General features: G+C 36.6%; 8 protein-coding genes across 8 annotated transcripts; 3 read left to right on the top strand and 5 right to left on the bottom strand.

Moving 5' to 3' along the window:
* Nucleotides 1-212: 212 nt before the first annotated feature.
* Nucleotides 213-2,284, top strand: DFA_01792 (uncharacterized protein; the record flags this gene model as incomplete). The annotated part of the gene is made up of 6 exons (XM_004359700.1): nt 213-229; nt 308-873; nt 944-1,062; nt 1,138-1,383; nt 1,441-2,003; nt 2,092-2,284. The coding sequence occupies 6 exons, from the start codon at nt 213-215 to the stop codon at nt 2,282-2,284; spliced, it is 1,704 nt and encodes a 567-aa protein (XP_004359757.1).
* A 340-nt stretch (nt 2,285-2,624) lies between these two features.
* DFA_01793 (uncharacterized protein) lies at nt 2,625-2,840 on the bottom strand (the record flags this gene model as incomplete). Its single annotated transcript, XM_004359701.1, has 2 exons — nt 2,625-2,771; nt 2,793-2,840. The coding sequence occupies 2 exons, from the start codon at nt 2,838-2,840 to the stop codon at nt 2,625-2,627; spliced, it is 195 nt and encodes a 64-aa protein (XP_004359758.1).
* Nucleotides 2,841-3,207: 367 nt separating this feature from the next.
* Nucleotides 3,208-5,299, top strand: DFA_01794 (peptidase C19 family protein; the record flags this gene model as incomplete). Its single annotated transcript, XM_004359702.1, has 3 exons — nt 3,208-3,806; nt 3,867-3,959; nt 4,021-5,299. 3 exons carry the CDS (start codon nt 3,208-3,210, stop codon nt 5,297-5,299), a joined length of 1,971 nt encoding a protein of 656 aa, XP_004359759.1.
* A 97-nt stretch (nt 5,300-5,396) lies between these two features.
* On the bottom strand, nt 5,397-8,057 carry DFA_01795 (methylmalonyl-coenzyme A mutase; the record flags this gene model as incomplete). The annotated part of the gene is made up of 3 exons (XM_004359703.1): nt 5,397-7,607; nt 7,797-7,863; nt 8,050-8,057. 3 exons carry the CDS (start codon nt 8,055-8,057, stop codon nt 5,397-5,399), a joined length of 2,286 nt encoding a protein of 761 aa, XP_004359760.1.
* A 243-nt stretch (nt 8,058-8,300) lies between these two features.
* On the bottom strand, nt 8,301-11,244 carry DFA_01796 (uncharacterized protein; the record flags this gene model as incomplete). Its single annotated transcript, XM_004359704.1, has 2 exons — nt 8,301-9,539; nt 9,616-11,244. The coding sequence occupies 2 exons, from the start codon at nt 11,242-11,244 to the stop codon at nt 8,301-8,303; spliced, it is 2,868 nt and encodes a 955-aa protein (XP_004359761.1).
* Nucleotides 11,245-14,179: 2,935 nt separating this feature from the next.
* trmt5 (tRNA (guanine-N1-)-methyltransferase) lies at nt 14,180-16,798 on the bottom strand (the record flags this gene model as incomplete). Its single annotated transcript, XM_004359705.1, has 5 exons — nt 14,180-15,055; nt 15,136-15,485; nt 15,568-15,659; nt 15,859-15,974; nt 16,781-16,798. The coding sequence occupies 5 exons, from the start codon at nt 16,796-16,798 to the stop codon at nt 14,180-14,182; spliced, it is 1,452 nt and encodes a 483-aa protein (XP_004359762.1).
* Nucleotides 16,799-19,775: 2,977 nt separating this feature from the next.
* On the top strand, nt 19,776-23,066 carry DFA_01798 (uncharacterized protein; the record flags this gene model as incomplete). The annotated part of the gene is made up of 3 exons (XM_004359706.1): nt 19,776-21,684; nt 21,729-22,236; nt 22,391-23,066. 3 exons carry the CDS (start codon nt 19,776-19,778, stop codon nt 23,064-23,066), a joined length of 3,093 nt encoding a protein of 1,030 aa, XP_004359763.1.
* A 168-nt stretch (nt 23,067-23,234) lies between these two features.
* On the bottom strand, nt 23,235-24,167 carry DFA_01799 (uncharacterized protein; the record flags this gene model as incomplete). The annotated part of the gene is made up of 1 exon (XM_004359707.1): nt 23,235-24,167. One exon carries the CDS (start codon nt 24,165-24,167, stop codon nt 23,235-23,237), a length of 933 nt encoding a protein of 310 aa, XP_004359764.1.
* Nucleotides 24,168-24,208: the final 41 nt, after the last annotated feature.

Genomic DNA, 24,208 nt, shown 5'->3' on the forward strand with positions numbered 1-24,208 from the left:
ATCATTGGTCTATATCTATTACATTGCGCCTGGTATTAGCATAAAAAGTATAACTACTTCCCAGAGAGAGTAGTTTGATGAAATTTTCGATATTATCCTCACAAGGTGTTAAAAACCAAAAACACAGACTCTGTAATTAATGTTCTGTTCGTGTTGTTATACAACGACTTCTAAAGTTTATCTTTGCTGACAATTATTAATTGTATATATATATGTCAACTAGTTATTTGTATTATTGTTATTATTTTGTATAGTTAGTTTAAAAGGAAAAAGAAAAGCAAAAGGAGGATTATTAATATCTTAAAAGTAGTAATAGTAATAGTATGAGTTTCAACAACTACTCTGCATTGGTAGGCGATGGAGATGAAGATGAAGATCAATTCGAACACCAAGATATAAATCATTCTGGTATTGGTAGTAATAGTAATAATAATAGGAATATAAATAATAATAATAATAATAGTCATCAAGACCACAATCCTTTCTTTTTCACATCAAAGGATTTTGAGCAGACTCCATCTTCATCACCGTCAAATAAGAAGAGTGGTAGTGGTGCTGGAGGTAGTCGGTTTGCATTAGATGATGACGAAGAAGAAGACAAGGAAGACCATGCATTCATAGAGGTGGAACGATTGATTGCTCCAAGTAGTGCACTCTACAATAAAAGAAGATTACTAGCTTTTGGTTTACTATTAATCTTGCTTATATTGGGTACTACAATATCCATTGTCATCTATCGTAATATTTCACATAAAGATGATCAAGATGTACCTCTTGATTCATCCTCCTCATCATCTTCATCCTCTTCAGAACCTGTACCACCATCATCATATTCAACCAATATACCCAATCTCATTGTTATCTCAATTGATGGTATGTATCAAGTAGACCAAACCCTCTGGCCAATTAACTTACATTCTTTCATTTAATTTAAAATCTAAAGGATGCAGATGGGATTATTTAAATAGAGGAATAACACCCAATTTACAAGCTTTATACAACAATGCCAAAGGTGCTCATGCACAATTTATCACACCTCAATTCCCTTCTAAAACATTCCCAGTATGTTGATATTAAATATAGGATACATACATACATACATGTTTATTAACCATTCCCATTTCTTTCTTTATTTAGAATCATTATTCACTAGCAACTGGATTATACCCAGAGTATCATGGGATTATTGGCAATCAAATGTATGATCCAACAGCCAACAAATATTTTGATTACAAGAAGCCTGCTGTAACAGACCCTTTTTGGTATTGGGGTGAACCTATCTGGGTCACTGCACTAAAGAATGGTCTCACAGCTGCTTGTTATTTCTGGCCTGGTTGTAGTGCTCCAATCCAAGGTTATTCACCAAACCCAAATATGGTTACTGTAAGTAGCGATGATTTAAAATGTTTTATTTCTTGTTATATTAACTACGTTATATAGTATTCAGATACACAAGCAACTGATGTATTGGGAACTGTATTCCAATGGCAATTAAATCAAAGACCAAATTTAACGATGGTGTATTTATCAGATGTCGATATTGCAGGTCACGAATATGGAACTGAATCAAAACAAGTGAATCAAGCACTTGGATTTGTTGATGGAGCTATTGGAACATTTATCAAGAATATGACAGATGCTGGATTGATTGAAAATACCAATATACTCATTCTATCCGATCATGGAATGACTAATATCACTGGAACGATTGATATTACAACATATATTAACATGTCTCAAATATTACTTGGAGGTGGTGCAACACCCATCCTATCAATATTTCCAATCGATGGTGAATTAACAGTTGATGAGATATACGATAAATTGTCCGGTATTCATCCAAACCTTACCATCTATAGAAAAGAGGATGTTCCAGCACAATACAATTTCAACTCTACTACCAATGCGCGAATTGCTCCTATCATTGGTGTTGCTGATTTAGGTTGGGCTGTTTACACTGGTAAAGCAATTACTGATTTTGCAACACATGGTTATGATCCAGTGTAAGTAGTCAAGTCAACAAACAAATCAAAAAGAAACAATATTAATATTAATTTTAATTTATTCTATTCTATCTATATCTCTTATTAGTAATATGAATATGAAGGGAATATTTATTGGACATGGACCAAATATTAAAGGAGGATTAATGCCTTTTAATTTCTCAAATACCGATGCCTATACTCTATACACTGGATTATTAAATATTACAGAGAACTTACCAATTACAAATGGAACAACTTATTTAAGAAATTTGGTTATCAAGTCTAAATCTGAACCATAGTAATATAATATCATTTAAATTAATACATACTATTATATGATTGTTTTAAAACAATCATTATTACTTTTATTTTATTTATTTTTTTGTTGTTGACTGAATTTTCTTGATGAGAAGAGTAATAAATACGAATGGAATAATAATAATGATCATTATTATTATTTAACAAGACATTTTAAATTTAATATATTTTTAAAACCAAAATACAGAATATTTGTTTGTTCACTTTTTGAAAAAATCATTATTTACTTTACCTTTTTATTTATTTGTTTGTAGAATGAATTGAGATGAATAAATATAACAGTTATAGTAGTAGGAGTAGTAATAGTAATCTTGAATTCATTCAACGTAACAATAGAGAAAACACTTTTGACTTTACCATAGAGATCAAGTCGTACCCGATAGCTAGTTGTCTTGCATTTGGTAATTTCATCATAGAGTTGAATGGTACGGTATTAATAGTAGTAATTACAGACACTCGAATGGTATACTATAGTGTGAGTAATGAAACGTACATAGTACTATTTGTGATTAACATATAATCTCTTTGTCTATTCATTTGTATAGAGCGCAGTCAAATATGTATTTATGTAAAGTTTGGGACTCGTGAGATTCCTATATTGGTAAATATCAATCAATTCAGTCTAGACTTTTAAATAGTAGAAGTTATCATCAATTAATACGTATTAACTTTATTATTATTATTATTATTTGTTGTTGGTTGATTATAGATAGATAATAATATAAAAAAGTTTCTTTATGAACACGTGTTAATGGACAAAATACAGTTGTACTTGATATTACCAATCACAACCTTTCCTAAATCTTGTTTATCGGGAGCGTTGTTGAAATGTGTAGAGATTATAAGTCCAACGTCGGCGCAATCAAATCGATCTTGGATTGATTTGTGCACCATTTTGAAATCAATGTCGGATGGTTCATTTGTCGACCATTTTAGATTCCAAGTAAATGATCCTATTGATAGCGATGGTAGTCAAAACTCTACACCCAAAGAATCATCATCATCATCATCGATTACCTCTCCAAAATCTAGCTTTACCAAAGTTTCACCTACCTTTTCAACTACAAAAAAATCTTCTTCTTCTTCTTCTTCTTCAGGCTATAGTTACTTTGAAGTCAAAAATAGATCAAACAATCTTGATAATAATAATAATTTAAAAACAACAAATAGTAGTAGTAGTAGTAGTTCATTGGTTGGAAACAAGAGAAAACCAAATGATCAACCTGTTGGTTCTTTCAATTCTACATTTGAGTCAAAACCAAAATCAGTTAGACAAACATCACAAGTAAATTTACAACAATCCAAACTTTCTTCTTATTCTTATTCTTCATCCAAACCAACTTCACCTGCAAAACAGCCAACATCAACTATTAGATCAGTTTCAAGATCAATTAATAATACAATTAATAATACAATTACAAATTATTTCAAACCTTCATCTTTGGCATCATCTTTTTCAACAACATCATCATCATCAAAAGGAAAAAGATTAAGTGAAAAAGGGTAACTATTTAAATATCAAAGAAAGTTTTGAATGAATATTAATATTTACCTTCTTTTTAGATTTAAAAATTTAGGAAATACTTGTTTTATGAATTCAGTATTACAATCATTTTTTGGTTCAAATGAAATTGTAAATGATTTAAAAAACAAAGAGTATTGTATAGAAGAAATAATCTAATTATATAAAAGACATACTAATTTATTTCTACTTTAGATTAATGAAATATTTTATTGAAAAGGAAAATAGATTATATCCAATATTAATGGCAACACTTTTAAAAAAACAAGAACAAAAGGATAATAGTTATTTTGGGTTATCGTCTGGCATTGATACTAGATCGTTTAAAGAGAGAATTGATGATATTACACCAAAATTCACAGGTTATCTTCAACATGATGCACAGGAATTTTTAATTACATTATTGGATATTTTGGAAGAAGAATTAAAAAAAGAATTTATTGATCAATTTAAAGCATTAAAACAAATTGAAAAGAAAAAACAATTAAATAATAATACGATTACAACGACAACTACAAATGGTAATCATCAATTGGAAGAATTAGATATTGTAAATGTTACATCAACAAATCAACAAGAAAAGGAAATCATTGGTAAAATTAAAAAAGAGGAAAAGGAGGAGGAAGGCTCATCATCACAAGAGTTTACAGCAGAGGAAACTGAAATGGTTACCAAAGAAATATCAAGTGTTTGTCCAATTACAAAAAATTTAAAATCAACTATTACAAACACTATTATTTGCAAGTCTTGTGGAGACAAATCCGTTTCAAGAGAGATATTTACAGACATTTCATTAAACATACCTCATGAAAAAGGAGGTGCAACCAATTATACACAAGAGTTATTAGAGTTGTACCTAAAAGAGGAAGTGATTGAAAGAAAATGTTCAAAATGCTCAAATCAAAAATCAACCATACAAAAACATTTTTCGCATCTACCAAATATATTGGTATTACATTTAAAAAGGTTCATTCAATTACCAAAATCAACAGAATATTTAAAAGATAAAACTATTGTCTTTCCTTCTCTTGAATTGAAAATTAAATATATTCAAGATCAAGAACAAGATGAAAAGGAAGAAGATAAAAAACAACAAGAGGAAATAGAAGTAGATATAAATGGTATTGAAGAAGAAGAAAAAGAAATTACTTCAACAACTACAACTCTAACAACAAATACAAACAATAATAATAATAATAAGAAATCACAACCAAAAAAGAATGAATTTGAATTAGCAAAATATTCGTTGTATAGTACCATTCAACATATTGGATCTGGAATTAGTTCAGGACATTATATATCATTTCTTAAACAAAATAATGCAACTTGGAAATGTTATGATGATTCTGAAGTGAGTGAAGTTGCTGAAGATGATGTATTTGAACAATTAATGTCTGGTGGATATCTATATTTTTATCGTTTGGAAACTAAAAAAGAGGATAATATAAACGGTTCAACAGTAGAAACCGAATAAATGTTTACACATATATGTACAAATTTACAAACTTCATTTAAAAAAGACTTTTTGATTATATAACAAAGAGTTTTTTTTTTCTTACTCCATTTTCTATTTATTTTTTATTTTTAGCAATATTTTCTTCAATAGATTTGATGACGGAAAGGGCAGAATCGGTGACCTTGGTACCTGGACCAAAGATGGCAACAACACCAGCCTTGTAGAGGAAGTCATAGTCTTGGGCTGGGATAACACCACCACAGACGACGGCAATGTGTGGAGCACCCATTTGTTTGAGTGTCTCGATTAATTGTGGAACGAGGGTCTTGTGACCGGCAGCTTGCGAGCTGATACCGACAGCATGAACATCGGCATCGATAGCTTGTCTGGCAACCTCTTCGGCGGTGGAAAAGAGTGGTCCGACATCACAATCAAAACCTAAATCAGAGAAACCAGAGGCAACAACCTTGGCACCTCTGTCATGTCCGTCTTGACCCATCTTGGCGACGAGGATTCTTGGTGGACGACCTTCATTGGCCTTGAACTTTTCGACAGCGTCGGCGACGGCTTGGATCTCATTGTCCTTGCCATAGTTGGTCTTGTAGGCACCCGAAGCGAGTGTGTGGGTTGGCTTGTAACGGCCATAGACGCTTTCGAGGGCGTCAGAGATTTCACCGACTGTGCAACGTGCACGTGAGGCCTTGATGGCGAGATCGAGCAAGTTGCCGGGCTTGGTGCCAGTGGCAGCGTCCTTGAGGTCTTGCAACGACTGTTCAGCGAGTTTAGTGTCACGTGTCTTTTTAATCTTTTCAAGACGGTCGATTTGAGATTGACGTACAATCTTGTTATCGATGGCTAGAATATCGATTGGATCTTCATTCTTGAGACGATACTTGTTGACACCGACGATTGTCTCGATACCCGAGTCGATACGTGCTTGACGTCCAGCAGCACTCTCTTCAATACGACGTTTGGGCATACCCTCTGCAACAGCCTTGGACATACCTCCAAGTGCCTCAACCTCGTTGACAATGGCCAAAGCACTTTGCTCGAGCTCATTGGTCAATGCTTCGATGGCATACGACCCGCCAAATGGATCGATGATACGTGGGATACCAGTCTCTTCTTGCAAGATCAACTGAGTGTTTCTAGCGACACGAGCTGAAAACTCGGTTGGCAGGCCGATGGCCTCGTCGAGTGCGTTGGTGTGCAAACTCTGTGTGCCTCCGAGCACGGCGGCCATGGCCTCGACGGTGGTACGCACGACGTTGTTGTATGGGTCCTGCTCGGTGAGCGACCATCCACTGGTCTGACAATGTGTACGCAACATCAGCGACTTGTTGTCCTTTGGCGAGAACTTTTCTTTGATGAGCTTGGCCCAGAGACGACGGGCGGCACGCAACTTGGCAATCTCCATGTAAAAGTTCATACCAATGCCAAAAAAGAACGAGAAACGTGGTGCAATCTCATCAACTGTCACGCCACCCTGCATGCCGCATCTGACATACTCCAATCCATCGGCCAAGGTAAACCCTAGCTCCAAGCCAATATCGGCACCAGCCTCTTGCATATGGTAGCCCGAAATGGAGATAGAGTTGTATTTGGGCATATTCTTGGCCGTGTAACCCATAATATCCGAGATGATACGCATCGAGGGGTCGGGTGGGTAGATGAATGTGTTACGCACCATAAACTCTTTGAGAATGTCGTTTTGGATGGTGCCGGCAAGCGATGACTGGGGAGCACCCTGCTCCTCGGCAGCGACGACGTACATGGCAAGAACGGGCAACACAGCACCGTTCATAGTCATCGATACGGATACATCCTTGAGTGGGATGCCGTCAAAGAGGATCTTCATGTCTTCGACCGAGTCGATGGCGACACCGGCCATACCGACATCACCCATGACACGTGGATGGTCGGAATCGTAGCCACGATGTGTCGCAAGATCAAAAGCGACACTCAGACCCTTTTGACCGGCGGCCATATTCTTTCTGTAGAATCGATTTGATTCCTCGGCCGTTGAGAAACCGGCGTATTGACGAATAGTCCATGGACGATGTGAATACATAGTGGCATATGGACCACGAGTGAATGGGAATTGACCTGGTACTTCGTCTTGAACATCTTTGACGTCCGATTGCATATATAAAGGTTTGATGGCAATACCTTCGGGTGACTGAAACGTTAACTTGTTGACTGGATCATCATCCTTGATCTCTTTCTTTGCCATCTTTATCCATGCTTCTGGTATAGTAGTAGTACCACTCTTTGATAAACAAATTGATGTAGTTGATATACTACATGCTTGTGTATTTATTTGATTCTAGAGAATCAAGTACATAATATTAATATCATTGTTTCTTTCTCTCTTTCTCTCTTTCTCTCTTTATATCTATCCTATCTATCTTGTTTGTTGTTGTTGTTGTTGTTTTCTTTGTCACATGTATGTTGATCATCATCATCTGACCACTTTCTATTCTATTCTATCTATCTCTGTTTGTTGAGTTATTACCTTTAAAATGAATCTTGTTGCTGATCTACCAGCAGCACTTAGTAAAGAGTTCATTCCTACTGCAATACTATATATTTAACTAAATAAATAAATAAGCAACAGAATTGAATTGAAAGTAAGTGATAATAGCGTTTTGTTCAATTCAATCTCGGGGAAAAAGAAAATATAATAAAAATCGATTTTTATTGAACTCCATTTTGAAAAGTAGGTCGGTCATGTGATCTTTCTTCATAATGTATATATTATTACATACAATTGCATTTGGAAGAAACATTTGAAAATAACACCTGACAGATGTATAACCTGGCTCACATATCACTTGTGACAATTCCAAAATGCTCTATGATAGGTACATAAAAGAGAGAGAAAAGAAAAGAGATGGTTGTTAAAATGTATGATATAAAGATGAGAATGATGGTTGATTTATTTGTATAATGATCAACTATACATAATATATACACACTAGTAGTAGTATTGTGGTGGGGGATTTATTTATTAAATTAATTAATTTGGTTTGGGAGACCTTTCCATTACCCAAATGACATCGATTCCTTCGGGAAGATCGTTACCTTTCATTTCGTAACTCATGTCAAACGATTGACGCATGAAAAAGGAGATGGACCGTTGCTTGAGTACAATGGCTTTGGCCTTTTTGTTGGAAAAGTCACACCATTCGAGTACGGGACCGAGCAAGTAGGGACCGATACCCTTGCCTCTATAGTCTTTTGAAATGGCCATATAGGCGAGGTGGTAGCCATTCTCTGATGTTTCAGTGCGTTCCATGGCACGGTCCAAAACTTCCATGAGGTCTTTGATACGCTTGGTTGCACGTAACCCAACTTTGGGCAGGATCGAGAGGATCTTTAACATCATCATGCCATAAGGTATCTTTTTGGATTCCGGTGAGATCCAACAGGCTACGCCGTGTAGGACATTCTCGGAATTGTAGTATCCCCAGATAATGAATCTCTCATTGTACATGATCTTGAGTGCAGCGTCGAAAAATGCCTTTCTAATAAAGAACCCTTCATCCATTTCCTCCATCAGTGGTAGTATACCAGACTTTTTAGAGGTTGATGATATATTGGGTGGCGTGGGGGATAGTGGTGGGATACTACTCGTACTATTTAGACTTGACGGTATCCCAGTACTACTATTTAAGCTAGCACTGTGATATGATGATGATGGAGGTGGAGGAAACGATGCAGTTGATGTGGATAGAGGTGATGTTCCACCACAACCATGGCCATTGACCGTCGACGACGAAGAGTTGACACTACTATTCCCATTTACATTCCCATTATTATTATTATTATTTCCGTTAACATTTCCATTTGAATTACTTCCATTTGAATTATTCCTTCTTTTTCTTGCCCATGAGAATCTGGGGTCGTTAGAGTATGCTTCGGCCAAAATATAGGCGGCCGAGTTTAGATCGTTTCGGTCAAGTTGTTTTCTAAACCCGCCAAGCGGACTGACATTGTACAGGCTCTGAGACTTTATCAAAGAGATGCTCGACGGTGTCGACGAGATGGTCAAAGGACTGAGACTGAGCTCAGGTGACAAACTAGTCGACGGCGAATGTGTTGACAATAACGATGCCAAGTTACTATGACTAGCACTAATCATAATAGTTCTAAATCTTTCAAACATTTTATGTTGTAAAATAGCCTCTATAGTTGGTCTCAATTGTGGATTAAGATCTAACATTTTTAAACATAATTCCCCAATTTGGAAATGTTCCTAAAATAAATAAATAAATTAAAAAGTTAACAAATATTTTCTAATTTCTATTTTCTTTTTCTTTTTATATTCTTACAATTGGAAATTCTCTTAAAAAAGCATTTGAATCAAAAGTACCAGCTAATAATTCCTCGGCAATGTATCTTCTTGTTAGGGGGAGTAGACGAAGAGTTGTCATTTCGTAAATGATACAACCCAATGAAAAAATATCGCTTGATCGACTGTATGGTTCGTTGTTGAGTACTTCAGGTGCCGAGTAACAGTAGGTACCGGCAATACCGACGATAGGATCCTCGGAAAAGTTGGTGGCCAATCCAAAATCACCGATTTTGATGAGATAGTTGGAAAGGAATATATTTTCAGACTTTAGGTCACGATGAATAAGATGCGCAGAGTGGATGGCTTGAACGCCCATACATAACTGGTACAACCAGTTGTACAGTATTTTCTTGGGGATTTGTAGAGATAGTTGTGATTCTGGTGGTGGACTAGTTGGATAGTTTAATGCTGTCGCTGGAATAGTATGATGTGGCTCCATAGCCGAAGAGTTTGATTTTGATTTTCTATGACTCTTGAACCAACTTCGACGTTTTTTCTTGGTTTCTGTATATGGTGATGATTGTGTTGGTGAACCTCCATTCACTGTTATAGTAGTTGGATGACTATTGTTTGTATTGTTTGTATTGTTGGTATTGGGGGGAGGATCAGACTTGCTACCTGGTTTGGGAGAGGTTGGTGCAAGCATAGAAACGTCGTCACTTCTATTGAGCATATTGGCTTTGAGTAGGCTTGGGTTGGTTATGAAATTACTAAAGTTGGCTCCGGTAGGTACCGCAGCTGTGCCAGGGGTGGTTGGCGTGGGTGTAGTTGTCGTGCTGTCTCCCGCAGGTTTGGTGTTTGAGTTAATATTGTTTATATTGTTACTGCTCTTGGGAGACAGAGGTGAGGGTGGAGAGGTGGTGGTGATGTGGGGGACGGGCGAGTTGGTCGAGTTGGAGTTATTACTGGATGTGGACGAGTAGGTGTAGGTGGTCGACCTATCATCTTCGAGGAGTACACTACCGACTATGGAGGGTGTCGCCAAGCTCTGCTCCTCGTCTATGATGCTGGGTATCTTGTAGTTGAAGCTGTTGGCAGGCGATATAAAGGAAAAAAGGTTCGAATGGCTCCCGACGTTGAGTGCACCCAAACTGCCGACATTGGGAGACAACGAGTTGGAATTTGTGGCCGACGATAGTGTAGGCGACGTGATCATCATGGCTTGGTCGTGTACGGCCGTAGCATGACGAATCAAGTTGACCATAAAATCCATGAGGTCGCCGCCATCGCAGTACTCCATGACAATGCACAGACTGTGCGTGATACCGTTGTTCATGAGAAACACCTCTTCAAACTTGACGATATTTTGGTTCTGTATCTTGGCCAGTGACATGGCCTCGTTGAGGCCCTCGTTGGCCTGCTCGAGATTCGTAAAGTTGCGTTGCTTCAACACAAACAGTTGCTCGGTTCCATTCTTCTTGACCAACAATGCCTTGGCCTCGCCACCACTGCCAATCACCTTGACGACGGTGTATTTGTTCATTATGTACCTGTTGTTGTGCAAATATATATAAGTCAATGATGTTGCCGATGACGGTAAACAAGGTGATGATGGAGATGTTGTAGATGATGGTGTAGTTGGTTTGGGAATAGTAAGAGTTGACATAATACAAATAATAATTATAATAAAGCAAATTATAGTATAGTATTTCCAAAGAGTGAAGAGACAAAATAAATAATATTTACAAAAAAAAAAAAAAAAAAAAACAATCACACAAAAGTTGTAATATTGATAAGTCTGATGATGAAAGGTCTGATGATGATGTATAATGGGTAGATCTAAGTCATTACTGCTATACACTATATGTTATTCTTTGTTATGGTTCTTATTCTTTCTTGATCTTGTTGGAAAATAAATAAATAATATGAAGTATGGAATGTGGATTGGATTGGATTGATTGATTGATTGTTTGATCAAACAAGTTGGATTCTACTGAAGTTACACAACCCACTCACTCACTTGTTGTTCTTCTTGTCGTGTGTGTGTGCGTCCAATTATCAAACAATTGATTTATGATAATTACTGACTGGCCGGATTGATTGGTTGATTTTTTTTTACTTTCTGGTTGGATTGATTTAAAAAGTAACAACAAAAATGATAGATTTGATTTTGGTTGTAATAAAAAGTAATTACAGTGACCGACCGATTGTTATTAAATGATAAATTATGATTGTGTTGATGGATTAAGTATCTATAATTATAATTTAGGTTGGTTGTGATTGTGATTTAATTATAGGAAAATGATTTAAATTTTAAACGGCGGGAGGCTGACTTGACTGACTGGCTGGTTGTCAGATAGTGATGATGATGATACCGTTCCGTTGTTATTATTATTGTTAATGTTGATTGATGGGATATAGGAGAAATGAAGCAGAAGAAGAACAACAACAACAACAACAACAATAGAATAGTAGTAGTAATAATGATAATAATAATAAATGTGGTGGTGATGATGTTAAAGGTAACATGAAAATGGTGTAACCTTGAAAACTACTACTGAAAGTTGGAAGCAAGCAAGGACCACTAATGAAAAATATAACAATAGTGTTGTTGGTTGGTGTCTGGAAATAGGAATTATAGATGATAGATTTCTATTAATATCAGAATTACTCCTGATGATGGAAAGGAAAAAAAAAAAAAAAAATGAACCAACCAACCATATGGTTGTTAGTTTAGTTGGATACCATTCCATCCATCTAACTAGTGTAGACGTTGTTGATCAATTGGTTAATCATCATCATCATTATCTATGTATCCCTCTATCCCCATCACTCTGAAGTTGTGATTGTCACCACCACAAACTGAACTGACACACATACAATTGATAAAGTGGTGGGTGGGTGGGTGGGTGGATGAAAACCAAAAGTGGTTGGCTGGTTGGTTGGTTGGCAGTGTGTGTATGTGTGTATGTATGAGTGGGAGGGAGGGAAAACAATGCGTACTAGATATAGAGTATCCCAATTGAGTAGAGAAGGAGGAGGAGGAGTTGATGGTGTTGGTGACGTTCTTAATTCAACCCCCCTCTCTATTATGTATTGAATACCTTGGTTGGTTGGTTGTTGTCATCGTTTGCGCAATTAGCATTGACATGTTGTTCATCAGTCCATCCGTCCGTCCGTCCATCCATCCATCCATCCATCCACTGTTCCATCTATAGATACTACTACTATAATGTGTGCGCGTCGGACGGATGGACCATTTTAGATATATTCTTGTTTGAATGTTGCATGTGTATGTGCGTATTTCTCTCGCTCTCTTAATTATCCAACAATAGAATATGATTGAGTGTATCTGCAGAGCTCAGCTGTTGTTGCCGTGATGATCATGTCGTTACCAATCATCATGATGGATGGTAGTAGTAAGTATAGGAGAAACTAGGAACACTGCTGCTGCTCGTTGTTAATGAAGTAGGGAAGAAGAGGAGCAAGATGAAGATGAAGATGATAAAGATGAATAATAACATGATGTCTTACAGGACATAGATCTACTTTTACTATCTATCCATATTATCATGTCAATCCAAGTATGTATGATGTATATTCATATTGGGCAATGTTGTTGTTTTAAATATAGACTTGTGAAATGAAATGAATGGTGATGAAATCTATTTTTGGGGAAACATGTAGCATGTAGTACAAATAAAAAAGGTATGGGAGGAACATACATTTACCAGCCTTTTTCTTTTTTATTCCAGGGAATATATTTATATAATTATATAAAGTCTAAATCTGTGTGAGAGTGTGCTATATGTGCTTTCTATTTTAGATCTTTCTATGTGTTTATATATATATATATCTTTCTCTCTCTCTGTAAATTATATGTACATGTATGTATATATCTCTGTGAATATTTATTTTCTCTATCTAAACATGTGATTGATTGTTTTTATTGATTGATTGATTGATTGATTGATCTATATTACTTGTGATTTAAATTAAACACTTGTTGTTGTTGTTGTTGTTTCAGCTGCAAACTTTTGGAATTACATTCCCACCCACACACAGTCTCTCTCTCTCTTTGTCTCTTTCTGTCACAACCCTCCCCCTCACCTATCACTGTCAGTGGGCATGATGTATGTTTTTCAAAGTTAGAATGAATGGTGGTTCTCTCTCTCTGTCTCACTCTCTCATTGTTCGTCATTTTGAGTGGCATGACACGACCGGAGAGGAGGGGGGTGTTTAAGTTAGTTTTAGTTAACTGCTGCCCACCACCACCACCTCTTCTCTTTAGCAGTGCCTAGTTCCCACTCACACACCCACCCACCACAGTGTTAAATGTGTGGATTCGATCTAACACCACATCAATCAAAATATATTTTAGTTTTTAAAAAAACAGTCAAAGTATTATAATGGGGGGTGGTTCCGTTCCAATCATCAATCCTGATCGATCAACTTGCTACTTTTTCATTCCCGTTTGAGGTATGTCTTCTCCCTCCCTCCTTTCCATGTTTGTAGAACCATTCATTCATTCATTTGAAACAAAAACCATCCGTAAGCAAAGCATAACTGTTTGTTGTATGTGTGTGTCGATCTAGTTAGTTTTATTGATTTGAATGGTCATCAGTTAGTTTTGCCTTTTTAACCTTGTCCTCTCCTTCACCCGATACCGAGACGGCGGTATCATTGATATCTGCTGGTTTGCTCGATGTATGTTCATCTACATTGGTTGTGGTTGTAGTAGTTGTAGTAGTTGTATCTTGTTCAGTATCTTTTCTTTTTAAATTATTATTATTATTGTTATTGTTATTTAAACTTTCAGATGTTGATACTTCTGTTGTTTCTTGATATTTTAAAATAGTTGGCATTTTGAATGATAAATGCATCATTCTAGTGGTTGGAGCGACATCACGTACTTCGTAGCACTGGTAGTCGTTTGGAAGTGGATGTTGGAGTATTTTTTCGGCTTCGGCTCGAGTACGCTCAGAGATGTCGTCGCCAGCCGACACAAAGGTGTAGACGTGGATGGTTGGAGGTGGGATGGGAGGTGGAATGGTATGGCTGAGGAAAATGTCTTTAAAGACGTCTAAAAACTCGACACTTGTCGATGGCAGGTTCATAACGACCTGTGTAAATGGGATAGGTGGGGATGTCTCGAGCAGAAGCTTTCTGATGAATGCACGAGCATCCATATTGAATATCGACAGCAGAGGTTTAGAGGTAGTGGCCGACGTCGACACTTTGTTACGTGCAGCATTCTCTGCCATGTATTTGGTCGAGTGTGGATTCAAGTCGTTGGCATAGACACGCACCTTTTTATTCTTGGCAGCGGGTACTGCAAACGGACCGACTCCAGCAAACATATCACACACTATATCATCCTTTGTAAACGATTCAACCAATTGTCCATGTTCATATTGTAGTCTACTATTCCAATACACATCTGCAAAATTAAATCTAAATGTACATTCATTTTCTTTCTACAATGAATCAAACAAATCCGATTAACATCCATTTCAATATTATATTATTATATTATTATATATTCTATTTTACTTACAACTTCAGCAATATAATCATTATCACCAGCTAATAATTCAAAATTAAAAGTTCTAAATACAGTATCTATTTTTCCAATCTTGTTGAGAACCGTTCTGACACCGGGTCCCTTTTTGTCAATGATCGCTTGTCCAATGATATTTTTGAATGGTAGTTGTTCGTCACGCAAGTTGAGATGAGCGATATGTCCAATCCTCTCAAATGCATAGGGAACTGGTACATTCTCTGGCAACGATTCCTTTAATACCTCTTCATATGAATAGTTTTCATAGTTTAATTGTACTCCATGATTGACAACTTGTAATTTATTCTTGTCTATATATTCTCTTAATCTTTCAGGTAATTCAGTTTCTAATTAACAACCAAACCAATTAGTTAGAGTTTTGGTTGTATCAATCACACATTCTATTCTATTCTATTATATCTTACATACCATTCTTAATTGTTTCACTTAACAATACTACTTTGTTCTCATCTGTATCTGCATCTACAATATGTTTAAACTTTTGTCTACAAAATAGGAACCTACAAATTTGAATGAATGTGTGTTGTTAGAAAGAAGGTTGGTTATTGATTATTATCATTGCATAATCTCATCTATCTCATCTATATGATCGATCTATCCTATCTTGTATATCTGATCTCTCTTGTTGTTGTTGTTGTTGTTGTTGTTGTTGTTGTTGTTGTTGTTGTTGTTGTTGTTTAATTAATTGAATGTACCAACCCTTTGAATTCAGTGACCAATGTCTTTAAACCAGATTTAGGTGCTTTCAATCCGAGGATCGATATTGATCTTTTAAACATCTCTTTGTTCAATGTCGTCGTCGTCTGCATTCTCTTCTTTTATATTAATATTAATTGATTGATTGATGCGATGATGCTATAAACCCAAACACAAACAACAAATAAGATAATAAACTAAAACGATGAAAATGTAAATAGATATAAAAAAGGAAAAACGAGAGATATAGGGGTGTCCCTTCACACACTTAATTTCTATTCATTCTTTTTACTTCTCGCGAGAAGGAGAACATGTAATCAAAGAAGAGAGTAGAGAGACACACATGCATTCTAGAAAAGACATAGTCAGAAAGATAGATAACATAACAGCAGCAGCAGCGTTGTGATGAAGTTATAGATCAAATAGTAAACACCCGCCCCCCATTAATACCTGTGTGTGTTTTGGTTAGGGGTGTTTAGATGAAGATGATCATCTTTATTTGTATCTATCTCGACAATTGTAAAATCGGCAAGATTGGTCAAGATGAATCTTTAAAGAGCGCGTCGCTAACCTAACCTTTTGGGGATAGGGTCGACGCTGCATAGATTGATGTATAGATTAAAGAGACAAAGAAAGAGAAAGAGAGAGAGAGAGGAAGAGGAGAGGAGGGTACACACTACTACCCAAGGGCAAGGTGATCTTTGATTAAACACTGTATTATACCTACCTTCCTAAATGGTAATCATCCATCAAGATTCTCAAAAGAAACAGTAAAGGTACCTACCTGTTTGCCTTGACACGTCTCATCCTCTCATCACATCATCGATTAAACACAATCAAAAGGGTATATCGAGGCATAATAATAATAATGGTATGTTCTTAAAATAAACTAATGTTATCAGAAACATGAATCCTGCCTTCTAACTGTTGTTGATGCCACCATTTTAGAGTTTACAATTACAATTATTATTATTACCATTCAAATCAATTTCCAAATTCATTCATTTTGTGATCACAACTCAACAAACAAACAAATCAATTAATTAATCAATCCATTCCATTTTTAATTTTGATTCATTTAATAGTTAATAATAATAATAATAATTAACTGTTGTTGTAATATTAATAATAATAATAATAATAATACTCATTCAATCAAATCCATTGTTTATTTTTGGATATATAATAATAATATTTTTGTAATAATATAATAATAATCTAATAATTCTGTATAATAGTAATCATTGACAATTGACTAATTAGTTTGCCAGTCAGTTATCTCTCAAACCAAACCATATCAATCAAATCAAATTTAAATATATATATATTTTATTTATCCATAAATCCATCTACAAATTCAATTATTTATATTTATCCATATCCAAAATATCCAAATATCACTGCTTGTCATTACAATCAACAACAACAACAATAACAACAACAACAATCCGATAGACCAGAACTGAACTGATTAACCAATCGTTTTCGTTCGTTGGAAAGGAAACAAAAAACCAAGAAGTAGAAGAATAAGAATTAGAAGTAGGAGGAGAAGTGTCCCTAGGAATATTTAAAGGTAAGAAAGAAAGAAAGAAATCCACCACCACCCAACTCATCAACATCACTATCACCATCACCATCACCATGGTTAGTCCATTAACCATGTTCACATTTACAACATCACCAATACACAACACAACATTAAACATTCATATCATACAAAGAATGTCATGTTTGATTATATGTTTTTGGCAAGACTGTGTGTGTGTGTTGCAGCTTGTAGATTTAGATATATATATAAATCTCACCACCACCTATACTGCAGTGATGCGCCATATCTCACGATGCAGGTTAGTAGTAGTAGTATAGAAGTAGTGATTATACAACAAGTTAACCTTTTCCCCATCCATCACACCCCACCCCCACCCCAAAAAAACGTGTGTCTGAGACACATCACAACAACCACCGATCCAACCAATCCCAACATTGGATATTATTTACATCATCATGGATCGTTGGTGATGTGTGGGAGGGAGGTGAGTGAAATGTCAGTCTGTGATTTTTTTTTAAAACAGCAGTATTATAATACCCACACCACATCACTCACCATCAAAGATGTGATTAACAAACAAATCTGGAATACATGTCTTTAGATTGATCATCGTTCATCATCGATCATCATCACATGGATACCCATCAAAGGTTGATGATGATGCTGGCACACTTTTACCTCTTCTCTTTTCCCAACTTGCAATCTATCTTTGGAAAAGAAAAGATAGATGACACATTGGAATTGCCTACTCAGTTTCTGCTGGCTTGTCCATTTATATCTGATGTTACATGGCATGGGGGGGTGAGGTGATTTCTGATAAGGGTTCAAGAACACCAACTTTAACATAATAGAACGTGATTATCAAAAAAACTAGAACTAGCATCGCATCGCATCACAGCTAGCAGTAGTGGTAGCAGTAGTAGTAGTAGGAGGAATGTAGCCCTACTACTACTCTCTATGGATTTAGTAGTTGGATGATGTATTAAGTGGGACGAGGAGCAAAAAAAATATTAATTGTGTTGTTGGTAGCGTAGAATTATTATTATTGTACAATAATACATATACACATACACAAAGAGTACAACTACTAGTCGATTATTATTTTATTTTATTTATTTGTTTTTTCCAACGACGGGTCAATTTAATTGATCAACACAACACAACCAACCAACCAACCAACCAACATCACAAGGTCAAGTGATTTAAATTCAACATCGCATCCATTCCATCTCACATTTTTTTTTATTACTTTATACACAAAAGAAAAGAGAGAGGAGTGATTTATTATTAGCTCATCATCCAAGAATAATAATAATAATAATAATAATAATAATAATAATAGGAATTATTCCAGAGGGGGGTGACAGACAGACTGGAAGAAAGAATTGGAATTAAAAGGAAGGAAGGAAGGAAAAAGATTAATCAATTAAATGGTGTGTATATACATTGAATATGTGTGTGGTGATTTGATAAAAGATAGTAGTGATTTTGTTAAGTGATATCATTTTCGTAAATCAGTTATTTATATAAATATAGTGTGTGTTGGAGAAAGTGTGTGTGTGTGTTTGACTGACAGACTGACTGTGTGTGTCAGTAGGTCAACCTAATATTGACAGTTGGACAAGACAAGACAAAGACAAAGACAAAAGACAAACAATTATTTTCAAATATTCATCATCAGCTCAATTCAAATTCATTTATTATTACTTTGATATTGATATTGAGAGAGAGAGAGAGAGAGGACAAGTACAAAGGACAAAGGAAAAAGCGCAAATATATCATCATCAACAACATTTTATTCTTTTATTTATTATCATCATCAAGAAGTACTTCTTGTCCAAAAATTCCAATTCAATTTCCAATTGCACAATCTATAATTCAACAAATATTATCCCGGTCAAGGGCACCTTTTACACTTTCTCTTTGTCAAAGTACTTTTTCATTCCTTCTCATCAACTATTATAATAATAATAATAGTAGTAATAATAATAATAATATTGCAATTGTTATATGATTATTATTATTGTTGTTGATTGTTGATCTTGGTTCATATAATTTAAGAATTTATATTTTCAAATATTATTAGTTCTATCCATCTTCACTTCATTTTCCAACAAACAAACAAACAAACAAAGTTTACATTATATTTATTTTTAATTTATTTATTTATTTATTTAATTTATTTAACTTATTTATTTATTTAACTTTATCCCACTATAGTGCTTCCAACAATAATATAATAATCATAATAATCATAATAATAATTATAATTTTACAACCCAAAATATTAATATATTTTTAAACAACAACCAAAAAAAAAAATAGCAAAAGAATGATTGTATCTCAATCCCCAAACAACTCAAACAAAAATATGATTCCATCATTGAATTTTGGATCAATGAAAAATAAGAATACTTTAAATTTAGTTGTCAATGTAAATAATAATAATAATAATATATCTAATAATAGTAATCATAATATTATTGGTAGTGATACATTTAGTTCACTAAATAATCATTTAAATTTTATGAGTATTGGTAGTAGTGGTAGTGGTCCATCAACTCCAACTTCAACTACATCTTCATCTCCTCCATCTGCCACTTCATCTTCAACTCCATCATTTCCATTCCACTCTTCTGCTGCTGCTGCTGCTGCCGCTGCTGCCGGCGGACAATCATCTGCCAACTCATCACCTTCCATATCTCCATCTTCTAATGGACCATTGACCATACTGGCAACTACAAACACCTCTACTTCTGCCACACTACCTCCACCACCATGTCCGTCAACATCACGAGGCAACAATCGAGCACACCAATTTTACAGAGAGTTTTGTGCGCGTTACCTCGGACTGCAGTCACTCAACATTCGAGTGTCCAACTCACACGAGCTCATCTCTATATCCGAGGCACTCAAGCTGCGTCACTCTATCTGCCATCTCAACCTCTCACACAACAAGTGTATCAAGGATTTGGAGGCGTGGATCGCACTTGGATCAGCCCTTAAAATTGCCACGCAGACGATCGTCCAACTCGACCTCTCACACAACTATTTGGCAAGTGAAGGGTTGTCTCCAATCATCTCGGATGTCATCCGTAGCAACAAAAGCATTCAGTGGCTTAATTTGGCCTACAATAACCTCGACAAGGATGAGAACCAGTCGATATTGGACGCACTCACCCATAACCAGACACTCACCTATATTGACCTGTCCAACAATGACTACCAGTCGACGACGGATATATCGGCCCGTCTATGCACTTTTATCGAGTGCAGCACGTCGATTCAACATATCAACTTTGGTCGCAACTCTTACAAGATCCCATTGAGCGGGCTGTCTAAAGCACTGTCTGCCAACCAATCATTAAAGTCGATCGACCTCAGCTACATGGCCATCTCCAACACTGACACACTCCCCCTACTCAAGGTCATGCTCGACTCGAGCCGTATATCATCTATCAACCTTTGCCAATGTTTGCTCAACCAACTACCCAACAGCAGCACCTCTGGAAGCAGTAGTGTACATAGTCACCATGGTCACCACCATCGCGATCACAGCGGTAATCATGGTCGTCGTCGTAGTAGTAGCACTTCAAGTTATGTTAGAAGAAGAGAAAGAGAAAAGGATAATCAACAACAAAGTCAACAAAATCAACCTCAACAACAAAAAGATAATGAAAAAGAAAAGAATAATAATAATCATGTAGACCAATCCGTTTCATTATCATCAGCAACATCATCCCATTCACCTTGTTTATCAACATTTGGAGTTACAATTACTCAACATTTGGCACATAGATATCGAGAGGTCGATCAATTAGACGAAGAGGTTGCGATGGAGCTTGGACAAGAGGAGGAATTGAATCGATTGATTTCTATCTTTTCGGGCACCCATCATCTTTTGTTGGACAATACACCTAAATCGAGAAAGGAGGTGGTTCCATTTAGTGACATGTCTACAATGGTCGAGTCGTATCATTCCAATGAGCAGCCGTTGAGCTACCCTTCGGCATCGGCATCGGCATCGTCGACGCCAACTGCTGCTGCCGACACTGCGCAAGCCATTTCTTTGGCGGCAATGGACCGCAGCAACAGTCTGCTGATCGGCTACTGTCCACTGCAGTATCTCAACTTGTCGGGCATCCCATTTGGCAAAAAGGGCTTCAAATGCTTTTTGGATATCCTCAATCGCAACCAAGACCTCTCTACACTGGACGTGAGCAGCTGCGGGCTACCTGAAGAGTGCGGGCGGTTGATCAGCGACTTTATCCGCAAGAATAGTAATATCAAGGTGTTGAACTTGTCGAGCAACGACCTCAACGAGTCGTCCATCGATGTGGTCGAGGCATTGGGCACGAACAAGAGTATCATCAACCTCAACATCTCTTCAACACGGTCGTCCAACTTGATTGGCAAGGTGTTGGCCAAGAGTCTGACCGTCAACCACACCCTGCGCATTTTGGACGTGTCGCACACCAAGTTGGCATTTTCTGGTATTTTGGATTTGACGATTGGACTGGCCAGCAACCGCATCGTGCTCGAGTCGCTCAATCTCAACGACACGGACCTGCTCGACAAGGGTGCCATCCATCTCGGCGAGGCGTTGGCCACCAACACGTCGCTGTCGGTGCTGTACATCAACTTGAACAGCGTCGAGAAGCAGGGTGCCAAAGCGATCGCCAGTGCGTTGAAAAAGAACTCGACCCTGCGTGTGCTGCACATGGGGTACAACGCGATCGGCTGCAAGGGCCTCAAGGCGCTGACCAAGGCGCTCAAGGTCAACAAGACCCTCGTCGACCTGTCGGCCAAGAGCAACTGCATCAACGACAAGTGTAACTCGTGGCTCGACTCGTACCTCAAGCACAACACCACGCTCGAAACACTCAACCTCCGCGGCAACCAGCTCGGCGCCAAGTCTGGACAAAGTCTAGTCAAGCTGCTCGCGTCCAACCACACCCTACTCAACATTGACTTGTCCAACAACAGCGCACTTGAAAAGGAAACTATCTACAAGGTGTACCAAGCACTCAAGCGTAACCATACCTCTACCTCTATCGGTATCAGCAGTACTCAGTCCTCTTCCAAGGATAAGGACAGTAGTATCTCGACAGGTGCCACTCCACGTATCTTGGTTAATCCTCCAACGACCCCTATCTACAAACCACCCAACAGCCCCTTTATCCAGACTATTATCAACAACGACATTTACAACAACAACATTGGTGTCAGTAGTAGCATGACCAGCAACAACTCTTCTCACAAACATTGCAACAGTGCTAGCGTCCTAGACACGCACCATCACCACGAAAACAAGGCCAAGTTTTTCGAGCAGATTGTATCGCCTCCACTATCGTCGTCGTCGCCAGTCATTGGATTCGATTGTAACCAAGACACTTCATCCTCTCATTTGTCGTATTCGACCAGCTCCTCATCATCTTCTTCCTCCTCATTGTCTTTGTTCTCGTCGTCTGCAGCTGGTGGTGGTGGAGCTGCTCCAACCATTGAACTCATACCATCACCATTTACCCATTTCACAACCACAACCACGACTACCACCACAACTACAACCTCTTTCCATCATTTATCTCTTGCAAATGGTAAATTACAACAACAACAACAAAATCAACAACAACAAATTGCAAACAAACAAAAGAACAAATAATAATAATAATAATATATTAATGTTTGTGAAATGGAATGTAATTGTGTTTATATAAAATGTAAATAAAATTAAATTAATTAAATTAAGTTGTATATAAATAAAAAATAGAAGATCAACCATAACCATATTTAATTAAATTGACATCCCAATATTTGGAAGTTATAGCTACTACTCTGGTAAATTGTACCTCTGGAAATATTCGTGTGGTAAACCAAATGCATCAATCTCTGTTTCGGGTTGCATGATATCACATATTATCTCTTGGATCTTCTCTAATGACCCATTCCATTTCATTTGAACCTTGACTTTCTCCCAAAAGCCAGGAACATTTTTCAATAGGTATTCCTTGGTGCATTTAGCAGAACCAATGATCAATATGTTGGTATCATAATCTTCATAGCTATAGCCATGGTCTCTTCCCTTTCTTAATTGGAATTTAATTCTCTTGCCAGATAGAGTCATGACTGACCCGATAACTTCAGTTCGGAAATCAGTGCATTTTGAATGATGATAACCTATTTGTTCAATTGAATGATATTCGACCGACTCTAACACAAATAATGATTCTAGATCATCTCTATACATGTCCAAGTGGTCTTGATCAAGAGCTTTCATTTTCTTTGCCAATAATGCTTGATTGGTGATAGATTGCTGATCACGGATTTTACATACAAGATATTGACCAGACATGTAGAAATGTTGTTGTATTCTAAGATGATAAGTTCTATAATACCTTGATATAAATACATCTTTCCATCCATTGATACTTTTTACCTTTGGATAGTTGATATTTGTTCCAAAAAGGTAATCATCATCTTCATCCTCATCATCATCAACACTACCACCGCAGCTTGGTTCAATGACAGGTTTAAAATCCTCCAAATTGGAGTTGGGAGTATAATCTTGTGGCAGTAATGACAAACTTGTCCATCTAACATAGCATAGTTGTTGCCAAAATGAATCATTGTCAAATAACCTATTCCAATTCTTGTTGACAAAGAGGAATGGGAATGATAACATATATCTATCACCTCTTACACACTCTACTATGATTTGTTTAATGATCAATAATGATAAAGCAGGTAATTCGGTTGTTGTCATAATAGTAATAATATTATTGAAAGTAATAAATCAATAAAATA

Source organism: Cavenderia fasciculata (assembly GCF_000203815.1).
Source record: "Cavenderia fasciculata unplaced genomic scaffold Scf_Dfasci-F-a-25c12.r2-5, whole genome shotgun sequence".
In the NCBI taxonomy this organism is placed as follows: Eukaryota; Evosea; class Eumycetozoa; order Acytosteliales; family Cavenderiaceae; genus Cavenderia; species Cavenderia fasciculata.